At 50.7% G+C, this 17,663-nt stretch overlaps 1 protein-coding gene across 1 annotated transcript in view; it reads left to right on the top strand.

The window, feature by feature from the left end:
• The window catches only part of ERCC3 (ERCC excision repair 3, TFIIH core complex helicase subunit), a 31,149-nt gene extending 17,348 nt beyond the window's left edge, over window positions 1–13,801 (top strand). The window contains exons 10-15 of the mRNA XM_062180076.1: window positions 1,609–1,811; window positions 6,416–6,512; window positions 7,515–7,632; window positions 10,581–10,699; window positions 11,792–11,944; window positions 13,361–13,801. Coding sequence (XP_062036060.1) covers window positions 1,609–1,811; window positions 6,416–6,512; window positions 7,515–7,632; window positions 10,581–10,699; window positions 11,792–11,944; window positions 13,361–13,492 — 822 coding nt within the window. The 3' untranslated portion in view covers window positions 13,493–13,801. The remainder of the gene's footprint in view (window positions 1–1,608; window positions 1,812–6,415; window positions 6,513–7,514; window positions 7,633–10,580; window positions 10,700–11,791; window positions 11,945–13,360) is intronic.
• Window positions 13,802–17,663: the final 3,862 nt, after the last annotated feature.

Raw genomic sequence — 17,663 nt, 5'->3', positions numbered from 1 at the left:
GGCAGTCGGGAAAGAAAGGAGCAAGGATGGGATTTTAATACCAAAGTAGAGGTGTGTTCTTTACTGTCAGAATGTCATGGCGAGGCTAACTCAGTAGACGGAGCTGCAAGTGTGTGTGTGTCTGTGTGCGTGTACACACATCTGTATCTGTTTCTCATCTCTCTGTACACATTAAAAACCACAAGCTCCACGGATTGTATTCTTTTTTTTTTTTAAGATTTATTTATTTATATGAAAGAGTTACACAGAGAGAGGCGAGGCAGAGAGAGAGAGGTCTTCCTCCCATAGTTCACTCCCCAGTTGGCCGCAACGACCAGAACTGCGCCGACCGAAGCCAGGAGCTAGGAGCCCCTTCCAGGTCTCCCACGCAGGTGCAGGGGTCCAAGGACTTGGGCCATCTTCTACTGCTTTCCCAGGCCATAGCAGAGAGTTGGATCAGAAGAGGAGCACATATGGGATGCCGGCGCTACAGGCTAGGGCTTTAACCTGCTGCGCCCCAGTACCGGCCCCCACAGATTGTATTCTAACTTTCCCTGTTTATAATTCCTTTCTCAGACAGTGAGAAACTTGGCTTCCATTATCCATGAAAGTTCACTTACTTATTAGTTCGGTCCTATGATATACACAAAGGAATTTTAGAATTGCTAACCGATACCATTTAGAAAAACAAAACTATACTTCAGTATCTGGTTATAATTCATTTTGTCTGTGGCCTGAGGGTATTGAGTCCAGATACTAAGAAGGAGCTTCAGAACGTTCATGGAATGTGTTTTATGAAAAGAAGTGTGTAGATTTCAAAATTTTTTGCACCACAATAAACTTCTAACCCCGTTTTCTATGTACTTTTGAAGTACCATCATACATTTCAGCTGTGTGAGAGGTTCTTGGTTTCATTCTTGTGTTCTCCTCCTCCTCCTGTGTGGTGAACGTGTTCTTAGAAGCGCATGTAGTTGCCTTTGTTTGGATTTTGTCCCTCTGGATTATCGCCTGCCTCCCATGGCTGTCCCTAGTGGCTCCAACAGTTCAAACCACGCAGAAGTCCACTTGGCGCTTCGCCATGGCCGTGCCGATCGCCCTCCATTCCCTTGCCCACCTCCGACTTTGGAATGATTCTTTTTGCCAGCCTCTGGGCTTGTTGGACAAGGGTTTTTGTGGGTGAAGGTTGGGATTCAGGGCACAGGGAATGAAGGCTCCTTCACACCACAGGACTGCATGGTAACCTGACCCTGAACCTGTCCCTGCCAGGAAGAGTGTGCTGGGGGCGTGGGAAGTTCTTAGTAGCAGAGCTGATTGTGGAAGTGGGGGATGGTCTAAGTGGAGGGATGGCTGGCACCACTGGTTGAGAATCTGCTTCCTCTCTCTTTGCAGCTGGTGTGAAATTAGTTCCCTGGGTATAACTATTTAAAAATAGGTGTTAAATGATGGGCACATGAGAGTGTCCAGTTCAGTGTTAGATTTGATTTTGTGCATGCATGGACTTGTTGTTGCGTTGAAATCATAATTCATATACCGTTGGTTTTGTTTTTAGAAGATGAACGGACTTTAAAAGTTTACAGTTGTGTGATGTTTAAACCTGTAAAATGATCCTTGATTCTTAATGCATCACAGGTTTGGTGCCCAATGTCACCCGAATTTTACCGGGAGTATGTGGCAATCAAAACCAAGAAACGAATCTTGCTGTACACCATGAACCCCAACAAGTTCAGGGCTTGTCAGTTTCTGATCAAGTTTCATGAAAGGAGGAATGACAAGATTATTGTGTTTGCTGACAATGTGTTTGCTCTGAAGGAGTACGCCATTCGTCTGAACAAGTAAGTCCTGAAAGCTTCGTTTTCCTCAATGAGAGTGCACAAGGCGATTTCCTTGATTCTTGAAGCTCTTGGGAACTTCTTGGATTCTAAAGCTCTGTCACTACTCTCAGGACCCAGGCAAGACAGAGAAGCAGGTGATCAGAGATGGAGGTTAGAGCAGAGAGGCAAGAGGGACTGGTCCCCTCCAGCCCAGAGAGCAGGGGTCAGAGTTGTGCATAGCTGGGAGAGCCGCTTCCTCACATCTGGGCTCCAAAGCTGCATGGGGTTGGCATCTGGAGTTTCAGGCTAGGTGAATGCTATGGGCAGTGATGAGGCCATACTGTCTGGGCAAGGAGCTGGATGGCAAAGGGGGCTGGGCCAGCATCCCAGGTGTGGACCGGCATCCAAGAACTTCTCAGGAAACACCCAGCTTGCTCGTCAGCCCATAGCCCCACCCCAGTGCGTGTGCTTTGACTTAGCTGTAGCCAAGTTCCTGCCACCTGAAGAGGAAGAGGCTTACCCAGATGGTGATGCAGGGCCGCAGGTGCTGCGTCAGAGTAAGCAAAGTGCTCCGTGGACACAGGCCGTGATGCTTTTTGTGAGGGCAGCAAGGGGCAAATGAATATAGACCAGCTTCTCCTTAGCAAGCAGGATGCTGGGCATACTGTATGTATGTTTTGTTTATTCCTCATCTCAGCCATACGAGGAGGTATTCCCATTTTATACGAAGGAAAACACGGGCTTAGAAAGATTGAATTTCTGGGGTGGGCTTTTTTTTTTTTTTGACAGGCAGAGTGGACAGTGAGAGAGAGAGAGAAAGGTCTTCCTTTAGCTGTTGGTTCACCCTCCAATGGCCGCCGCGGTAGGCACGCTGCGGCCGGCGCACCGCGCTGATCCGATGGCAGGAGCCAGGTGCTTCTGGTCTCCCATGGGGTGCAGGGCCCAAGTACTTGGGCCATCCTCCACTGCACTCCTTGGCCGCAACAGAGAGCTGGCCTGGAAGAGGGGCAACCGGGACAGAATCCGGCGCCCCGACCGGGACTAGAACCTGGTGTGCCGGCGCCGCTAGGCGGAGGATTAGCCTATTGAGCCGCGGCGCCAGCCATGGGGTGGGCTTTTAGCAAGGTGGTTAACACTGTGGGATGCCTGCATCCCATATTGGACAGAGAACCCTCATCTGCTAGTTCACTATCAAAATGCCTCAGACAGCAAGGGTTTGGCCAGGCTGAAGCCAGGAACTGAAACTCGGTCCAAGACTCCCAGGTGAGTGACAGGGACCCAAGTACTTGAGTCATATCCTGCTGCCTCCCAGAGTGCACATGAGCAGGAAGCTGGAATTGGAAGCGGAGCTAGGACTTGAACTCAGGCACTCTGATATGAGATGCAGGTGTCCCAACCCAGTGTCTAAACCATAAGGCTTAACTCCTGCCCCTGGTTGCTTTTGCTAGGTTTGCATATACAATGATTCCTCCTTTCCATACTCTTCACGTAACCATAAATTCCCTTTGAGTAGGGTCAGGTAACCTCTCAGTTCTGGTTTTCTCTGTCCAGTGGGATCCCCACCAGCACTCCACCCTCCTGCTCTGCTCTGGCCTGGCTATCATCAATGGGCTTCCCTTGGAAATCACCCCGTGAATTCCCTGGGCCCTGATTTCTTCATCTCAAGTCTGTGCTCTCTTCTCTTGGTCACTCATTGGATGGAGCACATGCCCCAGTAGCTTCTTGAGAGGAGGGATGCTGGAGGGAAAGTTTGTAAGACTGAATGTTCACAAATGCCTTTACAGAACTTTGCAAGTTGACTGGGCCTTGGAAGCAATATTGAAGCTTGCAGTGAGGCTGCTTGGAAGTCTGGTGCTCTTTGGTTTCTATGTGACTGGTGATGGTGCTTGTGTGTTTTCCTTCTTTCAGGAAGTCATATTTTCATTTTTTGGAGATTTCAATCAATCCTAAATCTAGGATGGTCTTTTTTCTTTCACTATGAGAGGGGCTGAAGCTCCCTGTTTTCCCCTTTTTAATAATAAAAATAAAATCTATGAAATTTTTGTTTATTTTTACTTGAGAGGCAGGTAGGGAGAAGGAGAGAGAGAAAAAGAGAAAGAGAGAGAGAGAGCACTTCCACTCTTCACTCTCCAAGTGCCTGTAACATCAAGGGCTGGGTCAGACTGAAACCAGGAGCCAAGAAATTACTGAGGTGTCCCTAGTGGGTAACAACCCACATACTTGCACCATCAGCTGTTGCCTCTGAGGGCGTGCATTAGCAGGAAGCTGGAATTAGAAGTGGAGCTGGTACTCAAACCCAGGCACTCGAATACAAGATGCAGGTAGGCATCCCAAGCAGTGTCTTAACCCCGGTACCAGATGCCTGTCCCACTCAGGCCCTCTCCATCTGGAATCTCGTGTCTTTCTGTTCTGAGAATTTCTGTTTCTTCTTTGTTTATCATCTTGTGTATGTTTTCTCTGTTCGTTCTTTTGGGAATCCCTTGTCAGATGATAGGTCTTCTGATCAGCTTGTCCAGTTTTTTAATATTTTTTCCCTTTTTTCTTAATCTTGTTGCTTTTTTTTTTTTTTTTTTTTTTTGATTTATTGAGTCTGGTGTGGTGCCATGGCCCAGCAGGTTAAGCTGCTGTCAGAAGTGCCTGCATCCCATATCAGTGCTGATTCGAGTCCTGACTGCTCCACTTCTGATCCAGCTCCCTGCTAATGCTTCTGGGAAAGCAGTGGAAGATGGCCCAAGTGCTTGGGCCCCTGTGCCAATGTGGGAGACCTGAAAGAAGCTCCTGGCTCCCAACTTTGGCCTGGTCCAGCCCTGGCCGTAACAGCCATTTGGGGAGTGAACCAACAGATGGAAGATCTGTCTCTGTCTGTCCCTCTTGCTCTGTAATGCTGACTTTCAAATAAATAAATAAGTCTTTTAAAAAAAAAACAAAACAGTTTATATATCTGATAAGCAGAATTACAGAGAGAGGAGAGACGGGGATCTTTTATCCACTGATTGATTCCACAAATGGCCACAGTGGCCTAGGCTGGGCCAGTCTGAAGCCAAGAGTCAGGAATTCAATCCGAGCCTCCCATGGGTGGCAGGGACCCAAGTACTTAGGCCGTTGTCCTTTGCCTTCTCAGGTGCATTAGCAGGGAGCTGGATGGGAAGCAGAACAGCTGGGACTTTAACTAGCACTTCTGCATGGGATGCAGGCTTGTGCTGCACCACAACACTAGCACTTAGCTTTTTACTTTCTGTCCTTCTCTAGAGCCCGACTACTTTTCTTGAGTTCTTTCTTGATAACTGTTCTTGCCGTGTGAGCACACAGTGTCTTCTCAGAGGCTATGAAAACTTTTGCAGCTTCCTTTTGTGCCTGTACTGACTCTCCTTCAAGTTTGTTTTGTTTTGTTAACCATCTCATAACACAGCTTTGGGGAGCAGCAAAAGCAGTGCGTCCTGGACCCTTAACAGGCATTGCCCAGGGCATTGATAGGACTGGATGGGTAGGGGTAATGGGGACAGCCATACTTGGGCTGTATCGCCTCAAGCTCTGGAACCTTAGTTCCCCAGATATAAACTGGGGACCATGAAACTTGTTTTTTTATAGGATTTTTTTCTTTTTTTTTTTTTCTTTTTTTTTTTAAGATTTGTTTGTTTATTTGAAAGGCAGAGTGACAGAGCAAGAGAGAGATCTTCTATGTGCTGGTTTCTGCCCCACATAGCCACAGCATCCAGGGGTTGGTCAGGCTGAAACCAGGAGCCAGCAATTCTATCTGGGTCTCCCACATGGGTGGCAGGGGCCTAAACACTTGGGCCATCCTTTGCTACTTTCTCAGGTAATTAATAGGAGCTGGATCAGAAGTAAGAGCAGCCAGAACTTGAACCAGTGCTCTGATATAGGATGCTGGCATTGCAAGCAGCAGCTGACCCCACTGTGCCCCAGCACCTGCTCCCGTTTACAGTTCTCAGTAACATTGTTGGGATGGGAGGGTTGATTTATTTAATGTCATACAAGCCTAGAGCTTGGTCCTATATGCCTGGTACCTGTCTTTGTCCACCTCTTTACTGTTATGCTGGGTAGCCACATACAACCCCTAGCATATGCAAGACAGCAGCAGGGGTATGGCCTTCCCAGGTACCGGGATATGGTGACCTCTAAGTAGGGGAGCTAGGAATTAAAAGTGTTTGATGTGCAGTATTGTGGGAGCTCAGCAGGCAAAAGTCTGAGGGTTCTTCTCCCCTTCCTGCCCATTACTTAGGGGACACTGTGTCACTGAGGGGTTAGTGTGTCAGGCCTTTTGCTGCGAGATGGGCGGATGGCAGTGTTCTCCGCTGCTCCCATCGGTCTTGAAGAAGTCTGGGAGTTCTGCTTGTTCAGGCACCGTGTCTAAGTTAGGGGTGTTGAAGCAGGGGAGAAGACACAGTGAAGGAGGGAATTCCAGAGGGAGTGGTGGGTCTACACCTAGAATCAGAGGGGAAGGGCTGCCAGTGGTGGTCTGCAGCCTGTGGGTTTGTGGGTTCTGATAGGCCAGCATGGCCGGGGGCTTCTGGGAGAGCCTCGCTGAGCACTTTTCCCCTCTGCAGTGCTTTCAGGGTAACTGAGGTGTGGTTCAGCAATAGCTCTAACACAGCTTTCTTTGCTAGACCCTATATTTATGGACCCACATCCCAGGGGGAAAGGATGCAGATTCTCCAGAATTTCAAGCACAATCCCAAAATCAACACCATCTTCATATCCAAGGTCTGTGTGGCACAGCAGGTGGGGATGAGACGCTGGGGCTGGGGGGTAGACTGATTCCTGGACAGTGGGTTCAGGTTTGTAGAAGCAACTTCCGGTGCACATTTGCATCCCCACATGCAGGTGCTAGTGGTTGGGCGGAGGTGTGGGGGGGGGGGGGGGCAGGGATCTGCCTGTTTTGTAGTAGCAGCAGCAGGTTTAGGATTTTCATAAGTCTGTAAAGGCTCTTTGCCTGACTCACATTTTTCCCACCTCTTTTGGAGATTTAGGAATTTTAAGTTGCATTTCCTTTCCAAAAAGACAGAAGTTAACAAAAGTAGGCTTTTGAATGAGGTTCTCTGTGACTCTAGTGGCATCCATCCTGTCCCCTGGAGTGGCCAGCATCAGCACAGACTAATGCAGACCCAGCTCTGGACAGCTTTGCTCTGCCTTCAGAGCTGTGGGCCTGACACTTTAGAACAGTGGCTCAGAGCCAAGGAGAACTGAGACTCCACTGTGCAGTTGAGCACTAGATCTCCCTGTCTACGGCTGGGAACCTTGAGATTGGAGCCAGCCCCCCAGTCAGGGTCTCTGGGGCACTGGCCTCTCCCAAGTTCTACATTGTTCCTCACATGCTGCTGCTGCTGTTGCCCTCCAGGTAAGAGGACGGGCTGGTTTTGTGCAGACCTGTTTCTGTATCCACGTGCATCCCTGCTGATCAGGCCCCTCCCTCGCAGCAGGGCACAAGGTGCTGAGACAGGAGGTGACTGTGGGTCAGTGGTGCCAGTGATGCTTTCTGGTGGCTTTTAGGAGAACTCAGGCTAGGGCCTAGAGGCCCAGAGAGACCTTTCTGGGATCCCGTGCCACTCCCTGCCTGCATCAGAAAGCCCCTGGCCTGGAGCGGAGAAAGATTGTTTTTAACATTATCTGCAGGCCTTCCTTCAGTTCTGGGCCAGTCGATCTTGTTTCTCATTCTGTGTCCTGTGTCATCACCTTCCCAGACTCACTGCTGCCTTGTTTCTCTAGGTAGGTGACACATCGTTTGACCTACCAGAAGCAAATGTCCTCATTCAGATCTCATCCCACGGTGGCTCCAGGCGGCAGGAGGCACAGAGGCTAGGGCGGGTGCTCCGAGCTAAAAAAGGTAAGAGGTAGTTTTGGGGGAGGCGATGGCTGCTGAACTGCTCGGGTCTTGCGTGTACAATACCCTCTAGCTCTGCCTCGGCTACAGAGACCTGAAGAGAAGGGACCCCAAAGCACAGACCAGGATCCCCACAGCCCTTTTTATTTCTCACACATTGGGCATGCATATTTGGGTGTCTTCCCATGACTAGAGCCTGTAATTCCCAGGGCAGTGGTCTGAGCTGACTGGTGCTGTTGCTAGGGAAGAGGCTGCCAGGGATGGGCAGAGCTTGATGGTATAGACACAGAAGGGCCACCCTTGGAAGTGGGTGGCTGGAAGCTGCCCTGAGTTTGGAGTCAGGAGGAAGGGAGGGTGTGACAGGAGCAGCCCGGGCAGCCACAGGATGGCACAGCACTCTTTACCTGTGAAGAGCCTGGGTGGAGCTGGCAAGCAAGCAAGTACAGTGGCACTGTTGCAAAGGTTTTGACTGGGGAGGGGCAGGCTTCCTGCACTCGGTAACTATAGTAACAGTGCCAGACTGCAGTGAGGAGGGCGCTTCAGAGACTGACACTGCTGCCAGGAGATGGCCCCATCTCTCCTGCTGGGACCAGACAAAGAGCCAGGCTTATCTGAAGAGGCATCCGGACTATTGAGATGTTTGAAAACAGGAAGGTTAGTGGGTATATCTTGAAACTGTACCTTACTCAGATGTTTCTAGGAGACAGCTCCAGGATTGTATCTGAAATGGAAACAGGGCTAAAAGTGGAAATAGCATGGACTTGGGTACTGGATCTGCTCTGTGACCTTGGGCAAGTCATTTCCTCTGAGCCTTGGTTTTTCACATCAGAGTAGGGGTAACCATCTTACCTTGCAGGACTGATGGGAGGGTAAGCTTACATAGCATGGGCTGCAGCTGGCAGGATGTCACTGCTGACAGATGTGCAGCCAATTCATTGCTTGCTCCTTAATCTTCTTAAAACAGAAGCATATCTGATTTGAAAGCTCCTTTGAATTTGATTAGAATTACATTTTCTTACTCCAAGTATCCTTCCCCCCCCCCCCCTAAAGATTTATTTATTTGAGAGGTAGTTGAGTAAGATAGTGTAAGAGAGACAGAAAGAGGTCTGCCATGTGCTGGTTCACTTCCCAGTGGCCACACAGCCAGAGCTGTGCCAATCCAAAGCCAGAAGCCTCTCCCAGGTCTCCCATGTGGATGCAGGGGCCCAAGCACCTGGGCCATCTTCCACTGCTTTCCCAAGCCAACAGCAGGGAGCTGGATTGGAAGAGGAGCAGCAGGGACATGAAGCGCACACACATGGAATGCCAGCACCACAGGCGGAGGCTTAGCCTACCACGTCACAGCGCTGGCCCCTCAACATAGTATCTCCTGAGATCAGACATCTGGTCCCTTTATTTGCCACTGTGAGCTGTAGGAAGCAGTTGAATACAGCAGCAGTGTACGCATGCTCTGTCTGATGACATTTGAACTGTGAAGTAAAAGTGTTCAGATTTTCCTGAAAGACAGGTATATTCTGTGCTAGTTTCTGTGATAAGTGCCCCTGTTACAGAGGCTTTCCTCTCTGAGCTGTTTTTTTTCCAGCAGTTTTGTTGAGATAAAATTCAGAGATTATACAATTGCTTCATTTTGAGTGTACGGTTGGTTCAGTGATTTTTCAGTGTGTTCTGAAAGTGTAACCATTACCCCAATCTTTAGGATATTTTCCTCACCCCTTGAAAGGAATCCTGCCATTTGTAGTCATTCCTTGTTTCCCATTCCTCTGCACCCCCAGGCCCAGGGACCCGCCCACCTGCCTTCTTGGCTGTCTGGACAGTTTGGAAGTAGAGGCGTACGGATTGAGGCCCCTGTGACTTGCTGCTTTTGCTCAGCGTAATGGACTATCCATATTGTGTCAGTATCTCACTCTTTATTTTTTGCTTATTTGAGAGAAAGAGTACCCTCCTGTCCACTGGTTCACTTCCCAAATGCCTGCAAAGGCTGGAGCTGGGCCAGGGCTGGAACCAGAAGCTGGGAACACAGTTTCGGTCTCCCACATGTATGGCAGGAACCCAGATACTTGATTGCTAACTGCTGCCTCTCAGGGTCTGCATCAGCAGGAAATTGAAGGGAGGAGTCAGAGCTGGGCCTGGAGCCCAGGTAGTCCAGTATGGGACACAATGTCTTAGCTGGCAGACTAAATGCCTGTTCCCCTTTAATTTTTATTGCCACATAATATTCTGTGTGGACATACCACATTTTATCCATTCATCTTTTGATAGACTTTTAGGCCATTTCTACTCTTTGATTTTAGAATAATGCAAATCTCTGTGGATAGATCTTTAGTTTTCTTGGTCTTGCTTATATGAGTGTGCCTAGGAGAGAAGTTGCCTGGTCATGTGCTAGTAACTCAGTGTTAACCCAGCGTTTTGGTGAACTGCCAGGCTGTTTTCCAGAGCAGTTGCCACATTTTACATTCTCATCAGAAGTAGATGAGGGTTCCAGTCTCATTCTTGACCACAGGGATACATCTTGCTTTTTGCCTCTACTGTAGAAGTGGGAGTAGATGATAGGCCACATGTGTTTGCTCGCCTCTCCCTGATGATCTGTGGTGCTGAGTGTCTTTTCCGTGCCATTGGCCATTTGCACGCTGTCTCTGGAGAAATGTCTTTACACACTTTGCCTGCTTTAGAGTTGAGTAATTGGTCTTGTTGAGTTTTCACAATTCTTGACGTAGTCTAGAACAGGTACAGGCAGGTCCCGTACCGGATGTGTACTTTGCAGGTTGTCTTTTCTCCATCTTCATGGTGTCCTTAGCACGAGAGGCTGCCATCGTGATGGAGTCGTGTGCAGGGTCGAGGTGACTGTGGCTGCTTGCCGAGCTTCCCACGCCAGTGCTGCCCGAGAGCCTCTGCGCTCCGGCCTTCTAGTGGCTCCTGTTGTTTTCCTGACTTTTCTCACCTTCTCCCCACAGGCATGGTTGCAGAGGAGTACAACGCCTTCTTCTACTCGCTGGTGTCCCAGGACACACAGGAAATGGCTTACTCTACCAAGCGCCAGAGGTTCTTGGTAGATCAGGGTTATAGCTTCAAGGTTGGTATCTGTGTGGCCTCTGCTCAAACCAGCACCAAGGCCTTTTGGGTACCCCGGCCTGCAGGAGAAGTGGGGACTGTCAGCGGCAGTCTGGGACAGCCCACAGGCAGGCGGTGGGCACTGGGGATGAGAGGCCTTGCTGCAGACTCCCTGGGAGTGTGCATGAGTTACTGGGGCAGTGTCAGCTGGCACTGAGCCTGAGCGTCTTGGGGTCACTTTCTCAGGGGGTGCCCCTCCACATGGCTGGAAGAACTCTCCCTTTAATCAGCTGTTACACCCTGCGTCTCCAGGCCTCAGGGCCCTCTTACTGCGAATCAGCCAGTGAGTAGTGGGGATTTTAAAGCCTTCACCAATTCTCATTGGCTGAGGCATTTGCTTTCCTTCCTATTGACACATATACTGAGTTTATGGCAGGATTTAGTGTCCCAGAGGCCTTTATTTGTGACATGGATGAAGAGACCTGGAAAGGAAGGAAAGAGCCTTTGTGGTTCACTGAAGAACTCTGGGACACACAAGGTCCCCAGTTCCTGGTCTTGTGAAAAACTACAGGCCGGGCTGCCTTTCCAGATAGAATAGCAGCGGGGCAGGGAGGGGCCCTTCACAGAATCAGCTCTGCTCGCTGCATGGAGAGGTAGGCCTGGCAGTAAGTTATTCCCATGGAAATGAGAACCCAGTCTCCACCATGCTGTGTACTGTTCCCTTGCCCTTTTAGAGAAAATCTAATTGATGAATTCCGACATCCTCTCTGTGTTGGGTGCTTGCTCCCACTGGCAGCCCTGGGTGCCATGCGCAGCATAGCCATGGGCCCTGTGCAGAGGCGCAGCCTGAGCCTTCCAGTCTGCTCCCTTCTTCTGGTGCGAGGGAGGTGGAGGTTTCAAGATCCCCAGGCTCCTGCTGCTCTGCTGTATGCAGCCATCAGATGCTGTGGGCTGGGGGCTGGCAGCTCCAGCCTCCCGCATCCCTTCAAGCTCTCTGGGCAGGGCCGCTCCCACAGCTGCTGTGTGGAACAGCACGGAAGGGCTGTCGCTGGGAGCTGCCTGGCCGGCTGGGCTGGCAGCAGAAGGCAGAGTGCTTCTGGTTTGGGCTTTGCAGGTGATCACAAAGCTAGCGGGCATGGAGGAGGAAGAGCTGGCGTTTTCCACTAAAGAGGAGCAGCAGCAGCTGTTACAGAAAGTGCTGGCAGCCACCGACCTGGACGCTGAGGAAGAGGTGGTGGCTGGAGAATTCGGCTCCAAGTCCAGCCAGGTGAGTGGGAACAAGAGGTTCCGGTGTCCGTGCTCCTGAAGGGTAGCCTTTTTCACAGAGTCCTGGGGGTGTGTGTAGGGGCCTCTGGGATCTTTTGGAAACACTTGGAGAACACAGGAAAATAGAGAAGAGAAAAACAACCCTTGTTAACCATATGGTGCATGTCCCCTTGCCTCCCTATGGCTGCGCACAGCCACCCTCCCAGGGGCTGTGAGTGGCCTCCTTCACATCCCAGTCTGCCAGGAGGGCTTGCCAGTGTCTTGACATTGGAGCCTGGATGGCAAACAGGACACCTGGGGCTCCCCGGGGTCCTGCCAAGGGAGCAGAGTGGGGTGGGCCTGCGATTGCCGTACTTGGCCTTGGCCTTGGCCGAGGCAGCTCGCCACTGATTTTCTGCTCAGTGAAGGAGCTGCGCCTTCTTGCCTGTGGGATGTGGCTGAGGGTCACCTCACATGGCAGCTTCAGCAGAGTTCTCTGAAAACGCTCAGCCTTTTGCATATTTTGCAGACACTGAGCGCCTGCCATGTGCCAAGTGAATACTCTAGGGTGTCCTTAAGGGAGTATCTCAGTTAATTCCTGGGGACTTCCCATCAGGCCCTTCCAAGGAGAGCAGTGCGGTGGAGTCAGGTGCTTTTGAAATTCTGCTGGTGTTGGTGCCAGAGGGCAAGCCATGACAGGTGCCAGGCGAGGATGGAGCTGCTGGCCAGAACCCCCAAGGGTGCCTTCCTGCTCTTAACAGGTCCCCAGGTGGCCTCGCGCAATCCCTGTCTCAGCTTGGCCCCCCGAGGTCCAGGTGCTGCACACGTCCCCTGTGCCGCCTGCCATTGTGTGCTGGGCTCTGGGCCAACCTCAGACTCAATAAGGCTTCTATTCACTCCCACTTGTGAGGGCAGACGTGGTCATTCCCTTTTGACAGCTGAGTTCACCGCAGTGCAGACATTCAGTACTGGCCCAGGGTCCCCGAGTGAGAGGTGACCAAGATGCAGGCCAGAAAGACTTGGCTTTCCCTCTGAGTCCAGGCCTTACGGTAGCACCTTCCAGGGGCTTCTCTCCTGGTGGTGGCAGTTTCTGAGCCTGATTTTTGGAGAGGCAGTGTGGCAGTATGGTTATGGAGAGAGGCTGAGCGCACCTCCCCAGGCTTAAGTGCCATCTCATTTGGAGCCGGGCATCCACATTTGTGCCTCAGCGTCCCTTCTGGAATATGAGGACTGCCATGCTTGTGAGGTTAGGTGAGGTCATACCTGCAGGTACACGGGCAATGCCTAGAACCGAGCTCAGCCGTGGTAGGTGGTCAGTGTTACTGTCAATCACAGAATGCGTTAAACTTAGGCAGCTTTGACTGAGCTGATGGGGACTGTGAATGTCGTACAAGGACCATCTTTGCCCTGACACTGATGCCACTGCCCCTTCCCACAGGCGTCACGCCGCTTCGGCACCATGAGTTCTATGTCCGGGGCCGACGACACAGTGTACATGGAATACCACTCGTCCCGGAGCAAGGCCACCGCCAAACACGTGCACCCCCTCTTCAAGCGCTTCAGGAAGTGATGCCCTCGCAGCCTAGCTGGCTGAACCCCGACCCCTGGCTCCCGCACTGGACAGGGATCTTGAGCCCATATCCACGTGCTGTCGTGCAGTGAGCCCAGCTGAGCCAACCCGGGTCTGCCACCTGCTGTGTGTTCTGCCCATGTGCTCATCAGGGCTTAAAAACTAAGCAGACTGTTTAGACAAATGGGGGCATGGGTCTTTCCTGTATATACAAATTTGTAATATGTAAGGTGTATTTATCTTCCTGTTCTCCTAAAGCATAAACGGAACATTTTGCCACTCTTGGCTGTGAGGCCTTTTTACGCCATGGCTCTGCTGTGGGTTGTGTTCATATGACCACCGTCCCACAGGGTACAGGGGAGTAAGGTGGAGCCCGTCCCCTGGGCGCTGCTGGAGAGACACAGCCCGAACACTGCTGGGACAAGCCCCAAGGAACCTGGAGAGGGCATCTAGTAGAGGGAAGAGCCCAGGCATTTAGCTGTGGTCTCCGTCCCTGGGGTAGCTCTTCTGGGTTTGGACTAGGCCTTCAATTTCCCTCATGGCCTGGTCTGAGGTCAACACCCAGGATGTGTAGGCTCTCCAGTCGCTGCCAGGCATCCTCTCTTGGGAAGCCATTGTGCACATGGCTCCTGCAGGGGCTGCTTCTTGCAGGGACCCATCTCATTCCTCCCCTCAAACAGCATAGATGCCAGTGGGCAACTGGATTCCTTTTCTAGTAGCAGTTTCCTGTACGTTCCCCCTTTTATTCTCCCTCCCTCCCTGTCTTTTGTCTCTTCCTCCCTCCCTCCTTCCTTCTCTTCCATTCCTTCCCTCTCCAATGTACACAGTGGCCTTGGACAGAGCTGAGGACCAAAGCCGGAACTCAATCCATGTCTCCCTGGTGGGTGGCAGGAACCCATGTACTTGAGTCATCACTGCCGTCCCCAAGAGTTCATTAAAAGGAAGGTAGAGTCAGGAGCTGGACATCGAACCCAGGGTCTCAACCGTGGTGGTCCTGGCTGAGCTGGCTGAAGCTGGGAGCCTGAGGCAACAGCCAGGTCTCCCATGTAGGTGATAGGAACCCAATCACTTGAGCCATCACTGCTGCCTCCCAGGTCTGCACTGACAGTATGTTAGCGTAGGGAACCAGAGCTGGGAACTGAATCTGGGTTCCAGTATGGGCTGCAGGTGGCCTAATTGCTAGGCCAAATGCCCATCTCTCCTTTACACTTAAAAAGGGCTTGGTGCTGGAGCCATCATTGTGGCACAATGGGTTAAGCTGCCACCTGCAGTGCCAGCATCCCATATTGTCACTGGTTTGAGTCCTAGCTGCTCTACTTCCTGAACTAACTCCCTGCTAATGTGCCTGGGAAAGCAGCAGAAGATGGCCCAAGTGCTTGAGTCCCTGCACCCACATGGGAGACCCAGATGAAGCTCCAGGTTCCTGGCTTCAGCTAGGTCCAGCCCTGTGGCCATCTGGGGTGTGAACCAGCAGATGAAAGATCTCTCTCCCTCTCTCTCTTTGTGACTTTCAAATAAATAAACAAAAAAAAGGGGGGGGGGGGGCGGCGCTGTGGTACAGCGGGTTAAAGCCCTGGCCTGATGCGCCGGCATCCCATATCGGCGCTGGTTCAAGTCCTGGCTGCTCCTCTTCCCATCCAGCTCTCTGCTATGGCCTGGGATAGCAGTGGAGGATGGCCCAGGTCCTTGGGCCCCTGCACCCACGTGGGAGACCCGGAGGAAGCTCCTGGCTTCAGATCGGCGCAGCTCCGGCCGTTGCAGCCATCTGGGGAATGAGCCAGCGGATGGAGGACCTCTCTCTCTGTCTCTACCTCTCTCTCTGTAACTCTGTCTTTCAAATAAGTAAAATCTTTAAAAAAAAAAAACTCGGCCGGCGCCGCGGCTCACTAGGCTAATCCTCCGCCTTGCGGCGCCGGCACACCGGGTTCTAGTCCCAGTCGGGGCACTGATCCTGTCCCGGTTGCCCTTCTTCCAGGCCAGCTCTCTGTTGTGGCCAGGGAGTGCAGTGGAGGATGGCCCAAGTGCTTGGGCCCTGCACCCCATGGGAGACCAGGAGAAGTACCTGGCTCCTGCCATCGGATCAGCGCAGTGCGCCAGCTGCAGTGCGCCTACCGCGGCGGCCATTGGAGGGTGAACCAACGGCAAAAGGAAAACCTTTCTCTCTGTCTCTCTCTCACTGTCCACTCTGCCTGTAAAAAAACAAACAAAAAAAAACTCCCCTTGGTAACAATGGAATAATAAGAATTCAAGTACACAAAGATCATTTACCAAGATTGAATCAGTACAGCAGCCCATGCAACAGGAACAAGTAGGTTTTAAAGGATTGAAGCCATACAGCCTGTATTCCATGATCACAGTGAAATTAGAGTCCATAAAAGCATGTCAGAATCCTCATGTTTGGGAAACATGATGGTCCTTTTTGTGCATCAACTTGACCAGGCTAAGGGATGCCCAGATAGCTAGTGAACCACTCCTGGGTGTGTCAGGCAGAAAGTTAGACCCTGAGACCACCCGGTTTGTGGGCTACAGCACATGCTCAATACAATCATTATGATTCAGTTAGCATTGTGGTCAACACCCTTAGGCTTCAGGGACAATAGCTCAAACCAGGAAAAAAGGGTCTGTCTCCTGATTGCCTGTTTTGGGAGAGGAACAGACTTTTATAAACCTTAATAAGCCTCACTGTACCATGTCTACTTCTGTCTCACTGAACTGTCATTAACCCACTGGAGAAGAGAATCCAAACAAATTAGCCACTACCAGTGCCATCTTGACAGATTAGTGTTTGAATTGGTGGAATGAGTAAGTACCCACCCTCACCACTGTGGGTGGACATCAGCCAGTCCACTGGAGGCCAGTGTAGAGCAACAAGGTGAAGGGTGGGCGTGTAGCTCACTCTGAGCAGGGAGCTTCTTCAGGTCTCCAACACAGGTGTGGGGGCTCAAGGACTTGGGCCATCTTCTACTGCTTTCCCAGGCCTGGAGGAGACTCCTGGCTCCTGGCTTCAGATCGGCACAGCTCCAACCACTACAGCCATCTGGGGAGTGAACGAGTGGATGGAAGACCTGTCTCTGTCTCTTCCTTCCTCTCTAACTCTGCCTTTCAAATAAATAAGTCTTAAAAAAAAAAAAAAAAAGAAAAGGAGCATCTATATTAATGACAAATAAGTGAAACTTGAAACAAAAATACTATTATAATAGCATCACAAACACGAAATACTTGGGGATAATTGACAAAAGATGTCAATTCTGCATGTATTTGTCTATAAATTTAATCATTTTCCTCTCAAAGACTGATTGATTTATTTGAAAGGCAGAGTTAGAGATCTTCCATCCGCTGGTTCACTCTCAATTGGCCCTCAGTGGCCAGAGCTGAGCCAATCCAAAGCCAGGAGCCAGAAGCTTCTTCCAGGTCTCCCATGTGGGTGCAGGGTCCCAGGCACTTGAGCCAACTTCTACTGTTTTCCCAGGTCATAGCAGAGAGCTGGATTGGAAGTGAAGCAGCCAGGACTGGAACTAGTGCCCACATGGGATGCTGGCACTGCAGGCGGCAGCTTTACCTGCTATGCCACAGCACTCCTTAAACCAAATTCTTAACAAGATTTTCAATGTGTATTCCAAAACTAATTCTAAAATAAATGTCAAATAATAAACGCCAGCGCCATGGCTCGCTTGGCTAATCCTCCGCCTGCGGCGCCAGCACCCCAGGGTTCTAATCCCGGTTGCTTCTCTTCCAGTCCAGTTCTCTGCTGTGGCCCGGGAGGGCAGCGGAGGATGGCCCAAGTGCTTGGGTCCCTGCACCTGCATGGGAGACCGGGAGGAAGTACCCGGCTCCTGACTTCGGATCGACGCAGCACTGGCCGTAGTGGCCATTATGGGAGTGAACCAACGAAAGGAAGACCTTTCTGTCTCTCTCTCACTGTCTATAACTACCTGTCAAATAAAAGATAATAATAATAAAAGCAAGAATATCAAAGTTAATTTATAAGAATGCAGCAGGCACGGGAATAGAAAAGTACACCAAAGGAATGAATAGAGAATCTACATAAAAGTCATTGAGAACTTCATCTATGATGAAAGTAGCATTATTTGAATGTATATACACAAATATACAAACCCTCCTATGTCTATATTCATTTTAATATTTTCCATCATATCATCCGTCTATCCTG

Source organism: Lepus europaeus, chromosome 1 (assembly GCF_033115175.1).
Source record: "Lepus europaeus isolate LE1 chromosome 1, mLepTim1.pri, whole genome shotgun sequence".
NCBI classification, from domain to species: Eukaryota; Metazoa; Chordata; class Mammalia; order Lagomorpha; family Leporidae; genus Lepus; species Lepus europaeus.
Note: the sequence above shows the minus strand (reverse complement) of the source record. Positions and strands in the feature narration are given on the sequence as shown.